General features: G+C 42.1%; 2 protein-coding genes across 7 annotated transcripts; both read left to right on the top strand.

Moving 5' to 3' along the window:
• The first annotated feature begins 54 nt into the window (after window positions 1-54).
• Window positions 55-10,873, top strand: LOC131581529 (thiamine transporter 2-like). Of its 4 annotated transcripts, XM_058843917.1 has the most exons (7): window positions 55-377; window positions 1,120-1,218; window positions 2,930-3,095; window positions 3,432-4,248; window positions 5,713-5,905; window positions 7,473-7,614; window positions 8,793-10,873. In XM_058843917.1, exons 2-7 carry the CDS (start codon window positions 1,121-1,123, stop codon window positions 8,970-8,972), a joined length of 1,596 nt encoding a protein of 531 aa, XP_058699900.1. In that variant the 5' UTR covers window positions 55-377; window position 1,120; the 3' UTR covers window positions 8,973-10,873. The 4 variants fall into 4 exon arrangements, with proteins under 4 accessions (XP_058699900.1, XP_058699902.1, XP_058699904.1 ...); XM_058843919.1 differs by lacking the exon at window positions 1,120-1,218; XM_058843921.1 differs by lacking the exon at window positions 8,793-10,873 and having other exon boundaries at window positions 7,328-7,602.
• Window positions 10,874-12,506: 1,633 nt separating this feature from the next.
• Window positions 12,507-23,320, top strand: LOC131581530 (thiamine transporter 2-like). Of its 3 annotated transcripts, none has more exons than XM_058843924.1 (6): window positions 12,507-12,655; window positions 14,462-14,618; window positions 16,524-17,340; window positions 19,220-19,412; window positions 19,912-20,053; window positions 20,826-23,320. In XM_058843924.1, exons 2-6 carry the CDS (start codon window positions 14,469-14,471, stop codon window positions 20,946-20,948), a joined length of 1,425 nt encoding a protein of 474 aa, XP_058699907.1. In that variant the 5' UTR covers window positions 12,507-12,655; window positions 14,462-14,468; the 3' UTR covers window positions 20,949-23,320. The 3 variants fall into 3 exon arrangements, with proteins under 3 accessions (XP_058699907.1, XP_058699905.1, XP_058699906.1); XM_058843922.1 differs by lacking the exon at window positions 12,507-12,655 and adding an exon at window positions 13,236-13,371; XM_058843923.1 differs by lacking the exon at window positions 12,507-12,655 and adding an exon at window positions 13,865-13,923.
• Window positions 23,321-23,427: the final 107 nt, after the last annotated feature.

Raw genomic sequence — 23,427 nt, 5'->3', positions numbered from 1 at the left:
AGGTCAGTTTGAGACACAGATGGCTCCCAAGCCATATATCCTGTCAAATAGATCAAAAATTCTTTGGGAACAGAACTATCCCTATTGATTTTGTGCCAGTTAGGCACTAAACTGTAGTTTGTGTCTTGATTCACTGCTGCCTTGGGGCAAAGACAGGCCAGGATTATCTGGCTGTTCCTTTAAGGGTGCTGAAGGCAAGCCAGCTGGGGGCCATCCCAAAGGAGGTGTCAGAGCAAGCTGTAATACCAGAACAGGAAAAGCACAAAACCCAAACAGAGTCCAGTAGCTGCAATACACACAGGATAACCAGAAGACTGGGAATACTAAAAGGAGGCTTTTCTCCTGGAAGTAAGGAAGGAAGAGCTCCAGCACAGAAGGTATGATTATATATAAACTTTAGAAATATTAAATCCTGCAATAACGAGGGAAAGTGAGAGGAAAGAAGAGAGCAGTCCAGTGGGGAACTGGAGGGCTGTGTTAGGCTGTGTGAAGAAGAGCTGACAGCTCTGGCACCAAGAATTGCTGAAGGAAAAAAGAAACAGAGGATTGTTTTATTGCAGAACAGCAGCAAGGCATCCTAAAATCTCCTAAGTGAACAAAAACTTAGATTTGTAAAAGACAAATTGATCACATGGGATGACTGAACCAGGAACAAATTGGATCCTTCCCCCTCAAGCATTAAGGCTTGGTTGGCTAGCTCTGGTTGCTAGAGTTTTGTGGTTATGAATGCAGAAAGGAGGGCTCGTACAGCAGCTGCAGGGGGCTCAGTGCTGGCCAAGGGCTGGGGTGTGAGTGGAACACAAACCCAAGGGGAGGTGAGGTGACACCATCTCCCACTCCCCAGGGGCAGAGTGGGCTGCCCCTGAGAGCCCTCAGCCCTTCCCAGCTCAGCACCAGTGACAGTATATTTTTTCTGCACAGCTCCTTATATCAAGTGAGAAATTTCTCACTTCACCTATCAGCCTAACACTGGCACCTCAAAGAGTAAAAGTGAAGATTAGAGGTACAGGTCTAGCCCAAAACCCTCAACAATGCATGTGCTGGCACTGTAGGGATGCAGTGACCAGGACACATCTGAATTTCTTCCGTGTATAGCTGAAACTATGAATTCCTGCACAGGATGGCAAAGCCCTGCCACCCATGGGCAGCATGTGAGGAGCAGCACAAGCACCCTGCGAGCCCTGCGGAGGCAGCAGCTTCCCCCACTCACCTCCCAAGGTGTGGAACATTTTGAGAGGCTACATGAGACTTGCTGCCCTTGTGTCACACAGCCTGCTGGAGGGTGAGCAAACGGAAAGACCTGGAACAGACCACAGCAGAAAATCCAGGCTGGGAAAGGAAAAATATGCTCTGGCTACGTCCCAAAGCTGACTTGTACAAATGTTTCTCATTACAGTGCTAGAGATGCTCTCCACCCCACTCTCCTCGATGCCTTTCTGAGACTCACAGGAAGCATTCCCATGGCACTGGGGTGCAGTATGGCTTTAATGATTACCCCGTGAGAGGAGAGGCAGGGGATGTTATGGTGACTCAGTGAGCAAGATCCCGGGTAGGGCCCAAACCTGTCCTGCCAAAGCCACGTTTGCAGCAGACTGGTGTTACAACAGCTGGGGAGGAAGGAAGGGCAGAAATGCTTCCGTCCTGGAGCGCTCAGTATCTCACAGTCCTCCCGAGCTCGTTTTGCCTTGCTGGGGTCACCTTGCCATCTAGTGGTTCACACTGCAGAGCTGACACAGAGCTGGGTTCGTTTCTACTGCAAATCCTGTAATGCCCATGCTTTTGGGAAGGAAATAATTCAAATTCCCTTTGATTTGCACCCATTTCTTAGTGTGTCAGGCTGTCAGTAAAATGTGCTGTCATAGCATGAACTTAGAAAAGAAGATGCATAAAGCCTACTGGCTTATGCATATCACATATTATAAAAAAGGATCCTCTGCCCATCCAACCTGGAGGGATGTACTCATCAGGACATTACTGGTTTGGGCCGAACAGACCTTCCTTCAGCTTTTACAAAAAACTTTATGAAAAAAACACTACTTCATTTTCAAGATTTTTATAAGATTCATTTTTTTGCCTAAAAAAAGAAAGAGTTATCCGGAGGGAAGTAGAAAAGCAGAAGAAAAGTCAAAAGCAGAGTGATAGAAATCCCATCTGCTAATATGCAAACTCCAAAAGGCTCCAAAAGATAAACTGCTCACATTAAGATTCTTCACATTGCCTATACTAACATGAATATGGATATTAACTTACCATCTATTTCCTTTGCATGTCCCCATTATACCCATTTTGACTTCTGTTTGGGCTCTGTCCAGCAGAGTTGCAAATTTTAATTTATTCCATCACCTCACCTAGTGACAAGAACAAAAATATCTGCTTCATTTCATTTTAGCATGGACTGTTAGTCTTCTGTGACCACTTTTGTAAATGGAAAATATGATATCTGTATCCAAAATGGACTTCTCATGCAGATAATTCCAGATGAGAGTCTGGCTTGACATCCTTTCTGTATTTATTAGCAGCTCCCATCTGCTAGGCTCCAAAGTTATCCTTGTCATTCAACAAGGTGCTTGGCTGTAATCAGTCACGGTGTCAAGAGAAATCTCAGTGCTCAGCTGTCTTCAACCACTTCAACCACTATCTAGAAAGGCTTTTCCTGTGTTTATCTTGGGCAGTGCAGATGGAATGACAGGGTAGTTTGTCTCCCAGTTAAGGATCTTCCAATTCATTTTTTATGCACTTTCTACAAAGAGTGCAGCAGACAAATGTAAGGAATAGCTGTTCACTTTAGCATTATAAATAGAAATGATTTTGAACTGTCAGCCTCTAAAGAGCACTCCTTGGCATGACCAACCACAAAGTAAAAATAAATTACAAGATCTCTTTGCACTTGCATGGGCAGTATTATTATTCTAACAAACTTTCTTCTCAGCTTTGTTGTAGAGGCCATGGGCTGCTGGAAGCAAAAGAAAACCAACACATGGGCTTTTCCCACCCTGATCCTCTGCCTCTATGGATTCTTCTACATGATGAAACCATCAGAACCTTTCTTAACACCCTATCTAACAGGACCAGATAAAAACCTGACCACAGATGAGGTATGATTTTATTCTATGATTTCTTTTAACTGAAGTAGTGAAAATAGAAAGGGAAAATGCTGAAGTTTTTTAAAAATATGAAAATAAAAAAAAACAAAAACCACACAACTTTAAACAGCACTGGCAGTTACAATTTTCAGCAGACTGCATAAACAGAAGATCCGTTTAATGGATCCAAGATCCATCTGCCTGTCCAACAGTCCCATGCTGATTCAACGTGATTATATATTTTATGAATTCCTTCAGAGAAAAAACTTCCCTCTACAACACCATCTAAAATACATGAACTTCTTTTCCTCAAAAATAAAAACATTGACATTTCCTCTTCTGTTCTAGGTTACCAACGAGATTCTGCCAGTTTGGACATACTCCTACCTCGCTCTCCTTTTCCCAGTGTTCCTGCTGACAGACTACGTGCGCTACAAGCCCGTGCTCCTCCTGCAGGGCATCAGCCTCATCCTCACGTGGCTCCTGCTGCTCTTTGCACATGGAGTGGTGGCCATGCAGCTGGTGCAATTCTTCTATGGCATGGTCACAGCCACCGAGGTGGCCTATTACGCCTACATCTACAGCGTGGTCAGCACCCAACACTACCAGAGGGTCACCAGCTACTGCAGGAGCGTCACTCTGGTGGCAGCCACCGTGGCCGCCGTGCTGGGACAGCTGCTGGTGTCCCTAGCGCACGTCTCCTACTTCTACCTCAACGCCATCACCTTGGCTTCCGTGTCCCTGGCGTTCCTGTGCGCGTTCTTCCTGCCCATGCCCCAGAGGAGCATGTTCTTCCACAGGAAAGATGCCCCTGAGCCTCTGCCAGGGCCCGATAAAGGGCCGGCTGCGGGCGCTGCCCACGGGCCCCGGAGCTGCCGAGAGGAAAGGAGCCCCGATGCTGCTGCCAGGGGCCCGAGCCCCCAGCCCCAGGCTGGGAACAGCAGGCCCCACAGGCACACGCTCAGCGTGCTGCTGCAGCTGGCCAGGGACCTGAGGGATTGCTACGGCTCCCGCCCGCTCCTCTACTGGTCCTTGTGGTGGGCTCTGGCCACGGCCGGCTTTAACCAGGTCGTGAATTATGTCCAGGTGCTGTGGGACTTCCGAGCCCCCTCCCACAGCTCCCCAGTGTACAACGGAGCTGTTGAAGCAATAGCAATGTTTCTGAGTAAGTCAGTGTTTAAACATTGTTCACAATGACAGTCTCTGAAGTTTCACATTAGTAAACTTTCAAAGTGCCGTTCCATTGCAGGCACTCCAGGGAGCCACTGCACCCCCTGTGCATTCCAGACCTACGTCTTTGACGTACAACAGCTCAAATGCGAGTTATGTTGGTTTTTCTTTAGTACCAGACAAATAACTGTCTTACCATGATGCAGAAAATGTGCAGGTCACGCTGACATTGCATCTAGCTGGTAAATCCATTTGAAGCACCCCTGTTTCTTTGGATGAGGCTATTGGGTGCTTTTTTTCCCCCAAAAACAAGTATTGCATTGTTCCCCTAACAATGTTATCAGCTTACACAGATGAGAGAAGTTTCCCTAAAAAATTTTACACAAAAAGAACATAATCCTCTCATTAAGATTTTTTTTCTAGTGAAATGCCCTTGTGCACCAGACAAAAAAAATTTTTAGTCATTTCAAGATACAAAGATTTTCAGGGGAAAAAAAAAAGGACCCTATGAATGCTTAGGATACAGATGTTAACTGGTACACTTTTACCAGGAGCAGATGCTCACACCACACAAGCAAAATGAGGTTATCAAAACCAACATCAGAGTACGATACCACTCTACCTTCATTTGCATTGAAATGTAATGTTGCTGTAAAGAACTTGCACAAGCTGTGGGGTGTGTTTTATCAGCACCACACCTCACCGTTCAAGAAACCTTTACAGTCATTAAGGAGAAACAGATACTACTCTTGCAGTAGGCAACTAAATAGAGCAAGTGAATCATGAACTAGTATCCTCCTGTAGTATCTACTCCTTGATCTACTCTATCTCTCGTGGACTTGCCTATTTCTCAGTGTAGAAGTATAGAAGTTTCTTAATTGTCTGGGACCCCTAAGATGGGCAGTCGGGTGGCTTAATTTTGCAACAGATACATCTTCTAGGAGGCCCAAAAAAAGCAAACCTATCCTTTCTTTTTCCTTGGATATACTTCCTTGATGCCTCAAAAGTCACTTTTTTGACAGTTTACCCCTCTATGAGGTGCATAGAGCTAAACTGTTACAATAGAAGGCTTACTGGCCTAGCTGTGCAGTGAGCTAGGAGACAGTGGAAGAATTTCCCTCTTGAACTCCAAACCATGCTCCTAATTCTCTCCCCAGAGTTACATGCTATGTACAGACACCTAAATAATGAATCCTTCTACATTACAGTTTATCCTGTGAAGTGGAATAAAACACGAAGAACGGAATGTCAGAGACTTGATATATACAGTTGTCTTAAAATAACTAGTCAAATAAAGTAAAATGACTAGGCTGCAGAAGTCATCAGAAATGCTTTCAAACTTCAGACTACTCTGCTTCATTATTCATCATTGCCTTTCAGCATGTCAGTGTGTCAAGGCTTGGTCATACAGTCTGTGGAACAGATACAATATTTACACGTATTTTTTCTCTTTTTCTAGGCTCAGTAACATCTTTCCTAGTACAATATATAAAGATTAACTGGGACCATTTTGGAGAACTGGCTTTAGGGATCTTCTCTGTAATAGATGCCGGTTGTCTGTTTCTCATGCACTTCTCTACCAATATCTGGGCATGTTATGCTGGATACCTCATTTTCAAGGCGTGCTACGTGCTCCTCCTGACAATAGCAACGTAAGTACACAACATCACAATGCTGTCATCATGCACAAAATACTGACCCTACTTTGAATTTGCTTTGGGCATCCTTTTCCTCAGAGGTAGCTGACCTAATGCTAGACATAACTGTTTAGATAAGGACAAGGACACTTAAATGTCTGGTTATGTTGTTTTCATTCTTCCAAACAACCAGGAAAGAAAACCTGTCAAAAGGACATCAAACATTTACCTAAGCAGACATTGAACAAGGTACAAGGTAACTTTATTGCTAAAGGCAATGTAACAGCAAAACGTAGAAGCCATTTTCCTCCTTCCATGCATGAAGGATGCAAAGTGAACAACAGGGACAAGCATACCTTGACAGCCATTCTTTAGGAGCACCATATGCCCAGACCCCCTACTGGTGAACCTTTTAGCATGCCAGGAACTGCATGAATGCAGGAAAAGATTCCACATAAAGTGTTTCCCAACATAATCTTATATATATAATCATTAATGACATTAAGATGTAAAGAAGGAATAAAAGGGAAGATCAGACATATAAACTCAGATGAGATCTCAATAGAAGACCAAGCTATTCTGTTTTCAGAAATAGAAATGTATAAATAATATTAATAACAAATATTTTATCCTGTGTAATAAATATAAAATGTTATTGCTCCAGTCATTTTCTTGCTTGGAATGTCTTTAGACATACCACACTATTTCATTAACAAAAACACTGAATGCATCTTGTGTCAAACTCCAAAATTAATCAGATACCATTTTGAAAAATTGCTAACATTATAAATGCATGGCAAGATTATGCCTATCTTGAAGGAAGCCAAGAGACCTCTTAATTGTCATTTTGGTAGATTGTTACTACATTATAGTAAATTACACCTGGACTACTGCAATATATTCTAAAAAAAACCCCAACAAAGTAAAATCCTGCAGAAAACTTCCAAGCTAAAATAATTGAAAATGAGTCCTGAAGGAATAACACCCTTTTGTTTGTATAGAAATTTGCAGGTATATATTGCCAGGAAAGATGTTGTGATTATTGTCAAAAAAGATATTGCAAGTAAAAATCTATAGGCTCTTGACAGAAATAAGCAGCATGTTACCTCCACTGTCAAATCACAAAGCAAAAGTCATCATTACAGAAAGTTTGGTTAGAAGATACCCACAGTGACGTCCCAGCCAGGGCAGATGTGCTGCCAGTACCAGAGCAGGTCACAGCTTTGCCTGGCCAGGTCTCTGAAAGCTTCCAGCCAGGGACTCTTTACAGCCTGTCTGGCACAATCTGTGCAGGCAGAGAAGGAACAAAGGGGAAAGGTGCAGAGAACTGACATTCTACCTGATCATCTGAAAGCAGGGGCTAGAAAAGCAGCCCATGCAGTTCAAAAAAATACTAAAATACACTATGGTACCCCAGAATTTATTTTTTTTTTTTAGAGAAAGCAAGGAAGCAAACACACAAAGGAAGCACTATTTCCTCTGTCCTTCATGCGCCATCTCCATGAATCATTTTCTCTTCATCGACTGATAGACAGCAATAGCTTTCCTGGTGGGAATGACTGACCTGCCAGTTTCCCGTTAGGTTCCAGATCGCCGTCAACCTGAGCATGGAACGCTATGCCCTGATGTTTGGATTCAACAACTTCATTGCCCTGCTGATTCAGACCATTCTCACAATAGTTGTTGTAGACTCAAGAGGCCTGGGACTGGACATAGTGACTCAAGTAAGTGCAGTTACCTTACTTGTTATTTACTGCTCAGCCAAGTCATCTACAAAATTCTTATGCCAAAGGACAACTTAATTATCTTTCTTCTCTATAAATCCAGATGTATTGTTCTTCTCTTGTAAATCTTTATCATCATTCATCATTATTTGTCTTCATTCATCCCTTTTTCCTTTTAATGCATTTAGGATTTACAGATGCTGGTCTGTGACTTTTTACAGAGATACACAGAACATAATTAACCAGGCCTCCCTATCTGACCAGTTTTAGTAGTTAATAGGACACTGAACAACATCCTCTCTTCCCAAAAGACTGGTTTTGTCAGATGCAGAATGGGAGGTTAGGACTGTGAGGCACAGTCTGGATTGAATTATTTCAGCTCAAGTAAACATCTGATCCCAACTCAGAAGCAAACCTGATCTGTATCTCACCATGTACAATAGAGACTTCTGGCCATAGTTTGGGCACTTCATTTGGGATGGGATTGTCCTGTCTCACAACAGTGTTCCTAACTTCAGTCAACCCAGTGTCACTCATGTTGAAGTCAACTGAAACCTACTGACTTCTGCATTTTCTCAAATGGGCTCTCAGCTCTCTGTTCTAATGGATCTGAAGAAGACTAGAGCTATTCACACCCTGCACAGAGAAGGCAAAAGTGACTTTGAAAGAGTAAAGATTGAATCAAACATAAAATCTTTAAAATTAAGGGCAGGAATATGTAGGACTTCATAAATAGCCTTGCCACTATTGTTGGAAATACTGATATAAAATCACAGTGTATTTACCAAAGCCATTGTGGTCACAGTTACTGAAATGTACAAAAGCAAAACAAGGATGAATTCGGGCTCTTCATGCAGATTATTCATGACCATGTGGGTAATGAAGCTACTTCTACATTTTATACTAATAAAAAAAAAAATCCTAATCTTAACCCTCTCCCTATCTGATGTTTATTAAGAGACATAAGGAATGGAAGAAAGGGGCAGTTCATTTCACAGTTATCTGCTGCATATTTGAAAAGCTGAGATTTTGCTTAATCACAAAGCAAAAATTCAAGTGTAAAGAAACTGCCAGAATACAAGTAAAGAAAAACAGAATGGCTGTCATCTTCAAAAGAAGAAGCTTTTCTCTAATGTGTTTTTCATTAATTGTTCTGCCTTTTTCTTCTCCTCTCCCAGTTTTTAATTTATGGCAGCTACTTCGTAGTCATACATGGGATTTTCATGATCAGAAGCATTTGTGTGCTGGTTTCATGCAAATGCCAAAGGAAAATAGCAAGATCTTGCACAGAGCAGCTGAACCAAGCTGAGCACGAGTCAAGAGAGCAGATTGTCACAAGCTACATGACACGGCTGTAGGAGGCAGGCAGGCTGGAGAAGGTCTCCTGGGAGAAGGGCTCCCAGCAGGGAAGAAGAACAGAATGCAGGGAACAGCAGTGCAAGAAGGTTCAACTCAGCCCTGGAAAGCTACACTGAATCATTCCAGCACTTCAGCACAACATATGCCAGCAGAGAGCTCATCAGAATGGCACTGTGCCAAGAATAAAAGATACGTTGCTTTAGATTCTTATTTATATGTGTATAAATAACTTAAGGGCAGTAATTTATACACAGAATCAGAGCCCTTTACATCCCCCCCATGCACGGTGGCAGAGAGCAGAGTTCACCCTGCTGTGCTCATTGTAGCTCCTGAATGCGGTGCTGGCAAAGCTGCTTCTGTCACTTTTGCTGATGCAGGGGCTGAAGGGTCTGACTCCCCTTCGCACAGCCCTTCTTCTGAACCAAGGAAGAAAAGATCGTGGTTGCATCATTCGATTCTGCCATACCCAGTACAGGCAGATGGGGGAAAGGCTCCTCCTGTCTCATCCCACAGTTCTGTGCACACAGGCTGCAAAAAGCAGGGCTTGCACAACCCCTCCTGGGAGCTCCACTGGAACACTGCTACCTCACAGTTGTTGCTTGGCCCACATTTGGGAACTACAAACACTGTACTGACTTCACAGCAACCTCTGCCAAGAAGGGAACAACTTAAGAGTCCAAGCAAAATGCAAGAGCACCACTCCTTTGCTTTTGCTTCCAGAAAAATTAAATTCAGGACTGACTTTAAATTCAGGTCTTCCTCTTTCAGCAGGAAAAGAAATAATATCAAGGGGCTTAAGTAGCACAAACTAAAACCAGAGGAGGACATTGTGGAGAAATGTAGCTGATTCCACACAGGAAAATTCCAGATGAATAGGAATATCCAAGAAGATTTATAACTGAAACAAACAGCATCATGTGTGCTTTTGAGTGCCAAGTGAGGGAGGTCCACTTATCATGGCCAAGAATCAGGCAGGATCAACATCTCAGAGTTTGTCAAGAAGCTTCAAGTCTCCTACAGCTAATTTAGTCCAAAAGACAGTCCAGGAGAAGAAAAAAGAGACTAGAAATGAGTTTGCATAGTGAATGTCTAATTTATTATTAACTATATCCATATGCTGACTTTATTCCTGCATTGCTATTTGCTTCTAGCTTCCAATATCTACATCTAACTAATAAAAACCACTAAGCATTTACAGAATATTTTTTCCAGTAGAGACACAAGCCATCACTTGTACAGACGTACCAGCTTTTCATACCACTGTCACACACTGCAACTAGACAAAGTGCCCAGAGGCGAGGGCAGGCAAGGCAGAAGCAATTTGTTTGAAGTCACAAGAAGAATCAGTAGGATCTGACAAAATAAACCTGGCTAATATTTTTAGGCTTTTTGTTTACTACTGTGCATTGTGGGGATATTCACTGTTATAAACTGGATCTAAGCAGAACATGTTAACCAATGCAGTCATAAAAGTAGATGTACTTAGTCTCCAGTGAGAATTCTTTTCTTACTACAGAACTGAGGGCACAATGCTCCTGCCTGAAGAAACAGGTACAGAATCCAGGAGAGAAAGGACTATTTTTACTATTCTTGCTTGTGAGTAGCCATCTTCTTTTGAGGCATTCAGTTTAGATCTAGGTGTCAGTCCTGGACTAGAAGTTAGAGTTTTTGTTTAAATTAAGAAGAGGAACTTGGTGTTTTCAGCTCCATGGTCTCCAACTGCCTTTGATCCAGAAAGTAAACAAATATTTCCATGCAATATCTGACAAATGGAAAAGAATCAACAACATGTAAAACGTTTTGCTGTTGTTAAAAAACATAACACCAGTAGTAGACTATAGCTAAAAACAACCAGGTACAACGAACCATAGAAATTCTTATGTTCTGGCTAGAGCTCACAGCTCTCTGTGACTGTAGGATGCCACTGAGGAGCAAAGGAACCAAACAGACACGATGCGTGTGGCTTGCAGCTTTAGAAAACACCATCTTCAGAAAACAGATAAGACTTCAAATAAAAAAGAATCCATTCCTATTCTCTCTAATCTCCAAAATAATGATTCTGAGATTGGAAGCTGGCAGGAAGTATTATGGGAAAAATAGAGGAGAAAGAAGACAGCTCTTAGGAGCGTTAGGAGGCAAAAGATGAGGCCTTATGTGATCCTGGGTTTTCAGCTGCAGATCAGAACTCACCCAGCAATCAGAGGTTTCTAAAAGAGTAAGATGTACACGTGTGCCTGTGTTTGTGTACCTGCACACACATACTTTAGAGAGGAGATGAGACTTGGCAGGTTACAAGGAATACTGGAACCACAGGCTGTCTAGTTCTGCAGGAAAAGGAAATTCTCAACACATCCACCTCTCCTAGCAGCTTTTAGTGTTGTTTGTCTCTCTTCCAGCATGTTCAAGGTTTCCATGCAAACACAGAACTCCAGAGCTGGGCACACTTCTCCCCATAGCTGCAACCGCCTCTAAATACACCTTTGAAACATTAGTGGGTTTGGGCACAAATCTTCTGTGAAGATACAGTCCAGCAAGCTGATAAGGCCAGTTTGAGCAAATAAGGAAGGAACAAATAGTGTATGTGTATTCAAAGCATGCCCAAGCACTGTATGGGATACCAGAGAAAAATGAGCCAGCAGCTCCTTTCAGCCCCTGCCCAGCAGCACCTTCCCTTCCCAAGGCTCTTTCCCTGCCTCAGAAGCCCTTGGCCACAGAGGAGGATGAAGGGCAGAGGCAGGCCCAGCTCCCCTGAGCATTTGCCTGCCTGGTTGCACCACACACTTGAGCACTTGAGGAAACCTTCTGTACCTGCAGGACCACGCCAGGCTCTGTCAAGCTCACAAAGTTCCCCTTCTGTCAGGGCCTCAGCATCTGCTCCCAGGGTCAATACACGTTCTACCAACAGTCTTCAGGGCAAACTCCAGCCTCTGATGGACCTTGGAAGATATAGGCAGTACAGTCTAAAAAAAAATGGGTAAAGGAAAGCAAAGCAGTATTTTTCTAAAGCAAGCCTGTTAATTTTTTAGCTTAGAACCTAGATTTAGCACCTTAATTTCACCCATTTGTCCTTAAATGACAGATCCATCCCTATACAGAAGTAATTCCTCACCAATTAATAGAAGGAAGCATTTGATGTCCTGCCTCCCAAAGCCCCAGCAAAGCCAGGACAGTGAGAGCAAACCCCACAAGACCAGAGGCCCCTGTGCTCTGCATGAGACAGGGCCACTGTTAGCTCGAACTGTAAAACTGGTGCTCTGTCTTTCCATGAATCAGAGACCAGAGCTTTTAAAGGTATTTATTAACAGAAAGAATGCAATCATTGCTTTCTTGTCACAACAGGTTTTATTAATCATTAGCTACTGTGAATCTTATAGTTTCATCTTAAAAATAGAACTCAGTTTGCTGACAAAAAACATGAAGAACACTTTCCCTGCAATCTTCATGGACAAGCTCTGCAAGAAAGAACAGCTATGACAAGTTGTTATTATTTAAAATCTGGTAACATTTTATCAAGTTTAGAAAGAACTTTTTGGAAAAAGAGTTACAGAAATTTCTGACTACCACGACTACCACCAGCTCTAAAGGGTGGTTTCTGACTTCTCTGCAAGACAAAGTCATTCTAGTTCTAGGAAGAACTGCACCTGAATCCACAGGGAATGCACCACAGCCAGAGCTTTGACAGGTAATTCATCACCTTTGGAGTTATTTGGGAGTGTGCTGGCTACTCACTTGTTCAGTGCATTTGGAGGTGATGCAAGATTTATGCAGATGTTACTGATCAGCCCAGGGCTTAATTTTTATATTTTTATCGCATTTCAAATAAGGTCTCAAGTTAAAGATACTAGAAACTGTATTTTATTTACAATTACTTGTAATAGAAAGATTACAGAGGGAATTTTTTAAAATCAAGTTACAAGGTCAGAGCCCCTTTTTCTAACATTCCTCTGAGGTCACAGAGATATTGTCTTTACACCATATGATGTATACTAAGTTTTAATGAATAACGTCTCATAGTAAAAGTAGAAGCACTTTTTCAATAGTGCCTGCTATAGAGTGGAATTCAACAATTTAAGATACACAGCTTGTAGCAGCATGATTAAACAGCAGCTAGTGCTTTGCTTTCATTTGTTTTTGACCAAAAACACTGTTTCTCTTGTTTTCAGGATCAGTGAAATTGACATTTTAACACAAAACAAGTAAAATAAAATTGAAAGACCCAATCTCTAGACTTCTTTTTGCTGCCAACTACACTGAAGAAAAAAGCCTCCTTTTCCTTTTGGCCATCGCTTTCAAAAGTGAAGTCAATATTTTTCTATTCTAAGTCTGAGCAGGTACCATGAGCAGATAGTTTCTGCATCTTTCCTTACCCTCTCCAACGACTGGAGTGCAAGAAACACAGTGAGTATTAAAGAACTTTGAGGAAACTGAGGTCACAATGGACTGAGCTGCCTGATGGCTTTTATTGCCACCAAGAACTCTTGTACAGTCATTGTGTCGCTGGCTACTCAGGCTGCAAATCAACAGAAAAAAAAACTTGAGCACACAGAATGAGCTTTAATCTCACAGCTCACCCACTCATTTATTCAGAAATGAGATTGTAATGGAACTTTATTCTTCTGCTACAGCACAGTCACTCAGCCCTAAGCACGTCACTATGAACAACCTTTGACAGACAATAGAGAGTTTACCAGGGATGATGCACCTTGATCCCAGTTGCTCATTTACAAGCTGCTGCTGTGATGCCAGGCAGGTTCAAGAGGGAAACACTGGCTTAGTGAGAGGAACATTGGCTTAGGCACGTGGCACAGCTGGAGCCATACATTTCACTCACAAGATGGAAGTGACAATTCCCTTTATCTGTATAACAAAGTTCAGTGGTAAATGTGACAGTGGTTTAACAAGACCCAGCAGGATGGTGTGCTTGACTTAGTGCAGAGATGACAGGACCAGGTAAAACTGTCAGACCCTCCTGCTAAGTCACTGGGTTTTAAACTCCTCTCAGAGGGAAGTCTGGGTGCAGCTTAAACCCATTCCTAGTACCAGATTTAGTCAACTGCTTCTGTCTAAAGGATTATGCAATATGTGCAGTAAGTTCTATATATGACTTAGTCAAGGTTTCAAGGCTCAGCACACTTAGTCTCTTACCAAGAATGTGTTGCAGCAAAGAATCTCAGTTTCAGGAGTAACTGTGAGAGGTGTCCCTGCCTAAGAGGAGATCCAGGTGTGCAGTTCATGCAGGAGAGCTTGAGATCACTGGTTTGGTTCTGTCTGCACACCAGCCAGACATCTGAGTCACCTCTGCAGGCAGCCATTGGCTACCTGTCCCGCAAAGTCCAGTTACACTGGATGCCACCACCACAGCCCTCACTGGTGGTTATGGCTTCAGGGGAGCAAGTGTAGGTTTAGTTGAAAAGTAAACTTGAAAATTGTTTTTTACCAACTGTGAAGAGCATCTATTCTTCCTTTGCCACCTTTTTATTTTGTTTAGGTAGACTATGGATTGCTGGAAGGGAGCTGCAAGCCATAGCTGGATTTATCCCACGGTGATCATCTGTGCAAATGGATTTTTCACCACAATGAGGCCATCAGAATCTTTCCTCACTCCCTATCTAACGGGACCAGACAAAAACCTAACAATTGAAGAGGTATGTAACTATTCTCTTAAGCAGAAACTAAAATGTTTAAAGCATTAGGACTGTAGTAACTGAAGGGAAGATGAAGTGTGAACATTTTATCTGAAGACCCATATTTAAGATGCTTCTGGAAAAGAGTAAGGAGTCACCTCTTTGGCAGAAGGTCTGAACTTTAAAGTCCCTACATTCTTAGGACTTTGAAACCCCTTTGGTGGTTGATATTTTTAGCAAAATCAGGTCAGCTAGTTCCTCTCTCCATCCCAGAGGAGACATTTATTTTTTACTTACCATGGAATTGATTACACTGACAGCATTGATTTCAAAACATAAGAAAGCTAAGCAGCCTTCCCCTTATGACCTGTAAAGCTAATTTCCTACATTCCCTATATTTCATGCATTCATTAACCTGTGGAGGTTAGTCCACATTCAGAAAAATTGGAGGTTTTTGACAAAAGCATGCACTCCAAGTTTCCTTGCTGTGCTCCTGTGTTCAGCACTGGCTGCTTCAGGAGTACACCTCCCAACAAAAGGGGACATGGTTAACACGTGGCTGAGTCATGGAGCTAATGGTAAAATTAGAAAACCCAGGCTTGTTACACCCACATACAGCTAATATGAAGAACAGTCATTCCTGATGTGCAGTAGCAAATGTTAAGGCAGAACCTACCAGCACACTGTGAAACCAAGGTTTCTGCTGAAAAAAGGTATGTGTGGTTTAGACTGTCATGGAGATTTTTTTCTCCTCCCTTATTATTATTTTTTTTAACCACACAGGAAAGCATTATTTCTTATATAAATCACACAACATCATAGAATGCCTTAATTCTGATTTCAGCAAGAATCCTTAACTCAAAAACAAGCCTAGTACAGACACTGTCTCTTTCAGCCAAACTCACCTCCAGTGAGTTAATTCCATGAGGTAATTCTAAGTTCAGAGAAACAAAAGAAGTCACACAGAAAGAAAGATACAGTGAACCTGCTGCTCACTATGCAACTCACTCTAGTATTTGTTCAGAAGTAAAAAACATTCCTCCAGCATTTGACACAGTTCCTTTCTACTCTAATTGCTTAAGCAGAGAACAAGAGATCAGGAATGGATACCTCAGCAGGCCCCACAATTACTGGGCAAGACCTCCCCAAAACAGGCAACTTAGAGTCACAAAGGTTGCTAAAAGGGGGATACCTACCCCAGGTGTGCCCAAATTGCCCAGGCAAGCACTGAGCTTTAAGTGGTAACCACAAACAGAACCTTCCAACCCAAATTCAGAACAGTTTTAGAAAAAAGAGAAAGAATTTCTTCACAGGGCATCTGTTTTGAAGTCCAACTTAAACTTACTGAAAGACTTCCTTACTTCTTACACTTTAAATCAAAGAAAAAAAAAAAAAAAGGTGCAGTACCCTAGTTGCAGCTACACACTATGTACAGTTCCAGTTCCCCACTGTAAGAGGCACATGCTTTTTTTTTTCTATACCTAATAAGGAAAAGAGGGGACCAAAGGTGTACAATGACTCACATAAAAAGTTAAAACAGGCCTTCCTTTTCAGCTTCTAGGGAATAGGATTTGAAACTAGGGAGACTTGCCTCTGACACATAGTTACAATTCTTTTAAACAGCTGCACATCAAAACCTGCCTTTTTCATAGGCCTTTATTGGAATGAATTTTAAGACAATCTATCTGTTTATTTAGTGGAGCATAGCATCACTCTCTTTGGTCCTTACACAATGACGTCACAGTCATGCAACTTAAAGCAGTTTAAGCCTGCACTATTCACACAATTCAATGTTTCCTATCAGCACAACTACATTGTTTCAGCAGTAACACCATCAAAAACCATCCAGGAGGTATTTTAAACATTTGGGGGGTTGGGGCTGTTTTGTTTGTTTCTTTTAATATTTCCGCTTTTATTCTGTTCTAGGTTACCAACGAGATTCTGCCAGTTTGGACATACTCCTACCTCGCTCTCCTTTTCCCAGTGTTCCTGCTCACAGACTACGTGCGCTACAAGCCCGTGCTCCTCCTGCAGGGCATCAGCCTCATCCTCACGTGGCTCCTGCTGCTCTTTGCACATGGAGTGGTGGCCATGCAGCTGGTGGAATTCTTCTATGGCATGGTCACAGCCACCGAGGTGGCCTATTACGCCTACATCTACAGCGTGGTCAGCACCCAACACTACCAGAGGGTCACCAGCTACTGCAGGAGCGTCACTCTGGTGGCAGCCACCGTGGCCGCCGTGCTGGGACAGCTGCTGGTGTCCTTAGCGCACGTCTCCTACTTCTACCTCAACGCCATCACCTTGGCTTCCGTGTCCCTGGCGTTCCTGTGCGCGTTCTTCCTGCCCATGCCCCAGAGGAGCATGTTCTTCCACAGGAAAGATGCCCCTGAGCCTCTGCCAGGGCCCGATAAAGGGCCGGCTGCGGGCGCTGCCCACGGGCCCCGGAGCTGCCGAGAGGAAAGGAGCCCCGATGCTGCTGCCAGGGGCCCGAGCCCCCAGCCCCAGGCTGGGAACAGCAGGCCCCACAGGCACACGCTCAGCGTGCTGCTGCAGCTGGCCAGGGACCTGAGGGATTGCTACGGCTCCCGCCCGCTCCTCTACTGGTCCTTGTGGTGGGCTCTGGCCACGGCCGGCTTTAACCAGGTCGTGAATTATGTCCAGGTGCTGTGGGACTTCCGAGCCCCCTCCCACAGCTCCCCAGTGTACAACGGAGCTGTCGAAGCAATAGCAACTTTTTTGGGTAAGTAATCATTAGCAGGTACTGTATCCTGTGCTGAGGAATTCTTCTGCAATGTGTTTGGTGCCTTTCCATCTCCTATGAGGACTAAAGTAAACAGAGGTAAACAGTGCACAAAGCATGATTTTACTATAAACTTTTAGTGGGCTCTTCAAAAATAGTCCTACAAAACATAGATAAATAAGCTTTTCCTTCTTAGAGGAGACTCATTCTGCCAAAATGTTTTAAGACTTTTAAGTTCACAGCTCTGTTTAGACCACGTTATTTAACCCCAAGTAAGCAAAGCAAAACCCTGTGCAATATCTTGCATATTCCTCCCTCAAATACACCTTAAGATGGCTGATTTAAGAATTAAAATATTAGTAGATACACTGCTCTAAATACTACTCAGAGCATACTGTGAAATAGTCTATTCAGACACTAGATTAAAAATCATTCCAGTCTAAGTTCTCCTTAACAAATATTCCATTATTACATTTCTATCTTGATTGGCAAGTTTGCCACAACAAAGGTGTGTTCAACCCCCATATGGGTCATTTACTTCAGAGTTCACCTTGATGATCCATGCAGGTCCCTTCCAACTTAAAATATTTTGTGAAACCATTTCTGTGATGTGACAAGGCTGTGAGCACTGTAATTGTTTACCCTTGAAAAATAAATCTTACTAATGTGCAGAGACTTGAAGGGGAGGAGCAAAGAGAATGGAACCAGGCTCTTCCCAGTGGTGCCCAGTGACATTACAAGAGTCAAGGGGCACAAAATCAAACGAAGTTCCACTTAAACACAGAAGAACATTTTTATTCCAAGGGTGATTTAAAACAGGAACAGGTTAGCCAGAGGTGTGGACTCTCCATCCTGGAGTCAAAACCTAGACACCATCCTGAGCAGCTTCCTTTAGTTGACAGAGCTTTTAGCAGGGCCATGTGATCTCCATCTCTCTTCCAACCTCAGCCATTCTGCCTCTCATTAGTTACCTGGTCCACCCAAATTCCATTTCTCTTTAGCCACAGAAGAAAAGGATAAGGGCAAAGTGAAACTTCATTTACATAGCTGTGCAGCACCAATACAGCCTCTGTTTTGAGCTCTCATTTATACAGCTGTCTCCCCCTACATTCCAGGAGCTGTATCCCACACTTCTACAGGGAATTGTCAGTTTACTTTTCCTCCCTGCAATCAGCACGAAAATCCATTTTACTGAAGCTACTCCAGAACTTCAGACTACTGTTTTGAGCAGTGTTCCCAAAGGCTTTCCTGCATTTACACCCCCTGGCACTTGACAATTTCAGAGTACAGAAGGCACTCACAGCACTGGGAACCACTGCTCATGGCAGGGATGGACCAAAGGGATCAGTATGCTCCAATTTCTGAAATTCTGATGAAGAGCACATAAAACCAGCAAACAAAGGTTTTGCTACATGTGATGGCCACTAAGGCATTGGTGAATGCAATTCATAAGGCTTTTCACCAGAAACTGAAAATAACACTTCCATTAAAAAAAGCAAGCATGAGGTGCTATAGATTTTCTTTCCGTAAGGAACTTCACATGAAATAACCAAAGTCATTATACATATTTTGGCAGAAAATGCTTTGTGGGATTGTTCTCTTTGCTCATAGTCGTCTAAAAATGGAGCAAAACCACCGCTGCCTCCAGCCTTAGGCATGAGGTACTTTCCCAAATCAGTCAGTGAAGGGTCTAAGCAAGGAGGACAACATCCAAACTAATGGAAGACTCCCACACCCCTAACAGGAAATATAATCTACACCATTACCAAAGCCCACTGTGACAAAGACTGAAGAGCTCCTGGCATGATCCAATGACAGTTATGCAATGGCTCTCAATTATAATGTTTTCAAGTTTTAATTACTACTTTTCAATTTTTAGGTTCAGCAACATCCATGGCAGTTGGATATGTCAAAGTAAACTGGGATCTCTCTGGAGAACTGGCTTTGGGAATTTTCTCTGCACTGGATGCTGGTTCTCTGCTTCTTATGCACTTCACTGACAACATCTGGGCATGTTATGCTGGTTACCTTGCATTTAAAGCTTGTTATATGCTCCTTATAACAATAGCAACGTAAGTACAACACACAACTGTTCTAACTAAACTGATTTAAATCTGTCAAATGTTTATATTTATCAAAATTTTACTGGAATTTCCCTAGATATAAATTTAAATAGGTTATGACAGCAGCATATATTGTTTCTAGCCTGCATAAAACTGGGTAAAATTATATGACCTAACCATTACCATAGTACCAAGTCAGAACAAGATAGCTTCAGCACTTGGCTGTTCAATGGTCAATATATGAGTATTCTCAAAGTGATCCAATGAATATACACAGGCATTTAGCAAAAATATTAAGCCAAAGGTAAATAAGAATCACAAAAGTCACAAAGCCAGAAACACCCAAGAAATTTCTATCAAAATGAAGCTGTTAAAGTTTAATAGCCAAGACTGAACTGACCATGTCCTTTGAAGAATGCAGTGTGCACATTAAACTGTTCCTGTAAGTAAAGTGCATCCACCCATCCTTGCTCTCCAGAGTTTTGTGAACCTTTGCCTTCATTGTCAGGTTTCAAATTGCTGTCAACCTCAGCATGGAGCGTTATGCTTTGATGTTTGGCTTCAACAACTTTGTTGCACTGGTGATTCAGACAATTTTAACTGTTGTTGTAGTAGATTCAAGAGGTCTGGGACTGGATATCAGCACTCAGGTAAGCCACTGAGTCCCACAGCTTAGTTCCCCTGCTCTCCTTTGAAGATTACTCCAAGATTAGCCTGTGGTAATGTGCAAACTCAGGTGCAAGCTCAGGACAGTTCCTCACCTGGAAAAAGGTTAATTTAAAGTGAACTGGCTTGAACTGCTCCAACTTGCTTGTCCTCTAGGCCTCCCAATACTGGGATGACTGGAAAATATTCTGTGTTCACAGAACAGTGGGGGAAAGGTGACCACCTGTTGCTCTGGGTATTCTTTAAATTAAATGCTTACTATTCATAAATTTATAGTCAAAAGACCCTAACCAGAAGCAGGAAGCCAGCAGAAAAGACAATCCATGGGTCTATTACTAGCGTAATTCTAAGTTATATAGTTACAGTGGACTCACCTTTAAAGTTACTGTAATTCTGAAAATGAACTCATTGCAATTCCCCATTAAATTTCTAAAATTCGTTTAAACTTAGACCCTGAATGAGTCCAAGTCCCTAAATTTTTATGTTTTTAGAAAAGAGACAAAGTGCAGGACAGCTGTCCTCCCTTACTGAGGTCAGGAAGGACATAACAGAACATTCTCTCCCCCTTTTACAACCACAGAATTTCTATAGTGTCAAGTCAAGCAGTCCAGACTTCTTGAATCCTTTCAAGATGGGGTCATTCTGGGCACAGGTGACAGGGAAGGGAAGGCAGCAATGGAGGGACACCCCTTAGAGTCAAAAACTGGTTTTGCTGTTAGTTAATAACTTTTCTCCTTCCCCACCTCCATTTCCCAGTTTCTCATTTATGGCAGCTACTTCACAGTCATAGCTGGAATTTTCCTGATCAGAAGCATGTACACCATAATTTCAATCAAATGCAGAAATACAAGTGTGGCTGCTGAAAGCACTGCCCCTTAACAACTGAGACAAAAGCAACAATGTTATAAGCAACAATGCACAAGGCTCCATCACCCGGACAACAAATCAGGAGAAAGAAAACTTTCAATCAAGCAAACTGGTTCAGGTTGAAGCAGGCTGTTTATGAGCCTACTGCACAGAGAGCTTTGTCAACAGGATGATGCATTCGGTCTATCTTCTTCACCAGCAGTTTAATACAAACATTCCTCAGTCTTCTAATTCAAGTTTAGTCATCTGACACAAAAACTTCTATTAAGGCTTAATAAGCACAAGGACATCCAGGTGCCTGAACCTCGTATCAGTGGAACTCACAGAACAACCTTGGCACTTTCCCTTCTATTGAGTATTTCAATTTAAGGCAATTTAGTTACTGACAAAAGACCATCAGACATGCCCAGGGAATCTAAAGCACTTGTACCAGACAATGACCTGTCGGAAAATTTGTCACAGAGGCCTTTAGAAAACTTAACACATTTTCAACTGGACATCACATCTGCTTTACAGAACTCAGGATGATCCTGCAAGTGTAGCATCTTCTTACACTTGTAACAGCTGATGTTTTAGGATTGAAGTCTAATCTAGGAGGTGGCCATACTAATTCCTGTATAAGGGGCCTAAAGTTATCAAGTGAGGTGCTTTGATGCTAAAGGATAAAAATACAGCTTTTAGGTACCTAGGCTATTTGCATGAACAACTGCAGAGATTTCCAAGATTAAAACATTTAAAATCAGGGTTGAAGAATTAATTTTGTAAATAAGGCTATTTTTAAAACCTAATCAACAAAACACTTACAGTGTCAGTTTATGCTCAATAACATACAGAAGACTGAAACAGAAGGCTCGAAACAATACAAGATCTTCAGCTTATCTGGAATTTGACAAACCTAAAATCAGTGAACACAGACTAAAAAGGTGTGCTTAGCTAAAAGTTGCAAACATTTTATCTGCAGTTAACTCAGTTATGAAAAATAACGTATTCCACTACTTCTACAGCATATTCTAAATTACATGTCTTGCATACTTCAATCAGTTTCAGTATCTCAGCAGTAATACTTGGATTAGAACAATCTCTATAGATGCTGATCTCATTAGCCCTTGCCCAAAGCCTAATTTACACCACTGTAAGTGAAGAGGGCACAAATTGTTGCTCTTTTGTAACATTTTTCGTCTCACTGACAAGACATCTCTTTGATTTGGTCCAGTTCTCTGCACAAAGCATTTTCAGGTATTCCACAAGCCCTGCTGAACCCCTGCAGTTCCCAACTCTCTACTGCATTTACCTCTTACTATCCAAAACAGCCAAGGTTGGTGAACAAGGAAGAGTTACAACTATTTACACTGTGCTAAAATACAGTGGTGACAGTAAGGGTGTCGCTAATACCCTGCAAACCTCCAGTTGCTGGGGATTTGTTCAGTGAACTCCCCAGATAATGTTGGGAACTGAACTGAACACCACACTCTGTCCAGCAGTCTCCATCAGAAACAAAAGAAAGACTTGAAGTCTGTTTTTAAAATGCCAACAGGACAAAACCAGACATTTAAATATGGAAAACTTACAGGCAGCATGTTTTATAAGCTGCCTGTCTCCTGCTTGATATCTCCAAAGTTTAAAAAACAAAAATAAACAAACAGAAATTACAACCCCCCTAAGCGGGCAACTGAAGACAAAAGCACAAAAAATTAAAATCAGCATAAATGTTTTTACAAGCAGAGGTCAAACCTTTCAGATGCCCTAGAAAAACACATCTGACATTCAGGCAATTACAAGTAAAATCTCTTACCTTGAAGAATTTTCATGTTTATCTCAAATGGACTTGCACGTCCTTTTTTAAAAAAGTCAATCTCACCTTATTTATTCTTGTTATCCTGTAAACTGTTAGAATTTATTCTCCAGCTGGTATAGAAACCTTTAAGCTTGCAGTTTATGTATTCACAATATAGTTACATTATTTGCTGAGTTCCAGTACTGAACTTTAGCCAAATTATCTCTGTGTAAAACACCAACTACTTTGATGCAGTTATATTTTTCTTCAGCCTTATCAGTACTACAGAGGAAGACAAGCCAGACACTTTTCCCTCTACAAATGTCACTCTAGTATGGCAGGAAATATTTCTGTGAATTGAAAAAAAAAACAAAAAACAAATGTAATATTCCACAGGAGTTGTTACTGATATGCATCAGTTTTTAATAAAGAGAGGGCTCTTACATCTGTGCTCCCTTGGTCTGCTGTTACACACTCAGTTCAGACCACAACTAAGGCTTGTTCAGAGCCTGTCATTGATGAAAATCTTCTCTCCAATAAATACCCTTCACAGTGCTTCCAGCACGACAGATACTCTATCCAAACAATCCAAACTTCACCTAACACTGCTGTGTGACAGGTCACTTCACTTGAGCTAGAACAGGAAGATTCATCACAAGGACAAAAAGAAACACATCCAAGTGAGGCATGTGAAAATTTTAAGTTTAACTCAACTTT

This window comes from Poecile atricapillus, chromosome 8 (genome assembly GCF_030490865.1).
Source record: "Poecile atricapillus isolate bPoeAtr1 chromosome 8, bPoeAtr1.hap1, whole genome shotgun sequence".
NCBI lineage: Eukaryota > Metazoa > Chordata > Aves > Passeriformes > Paridae > Poecile > Poecile atricapillus.
The sequence above is the reverse complement of the archived record's forward strand: the minus strand, read 5'-3'. Positions and strand labels throughout refer to the sequence as shown.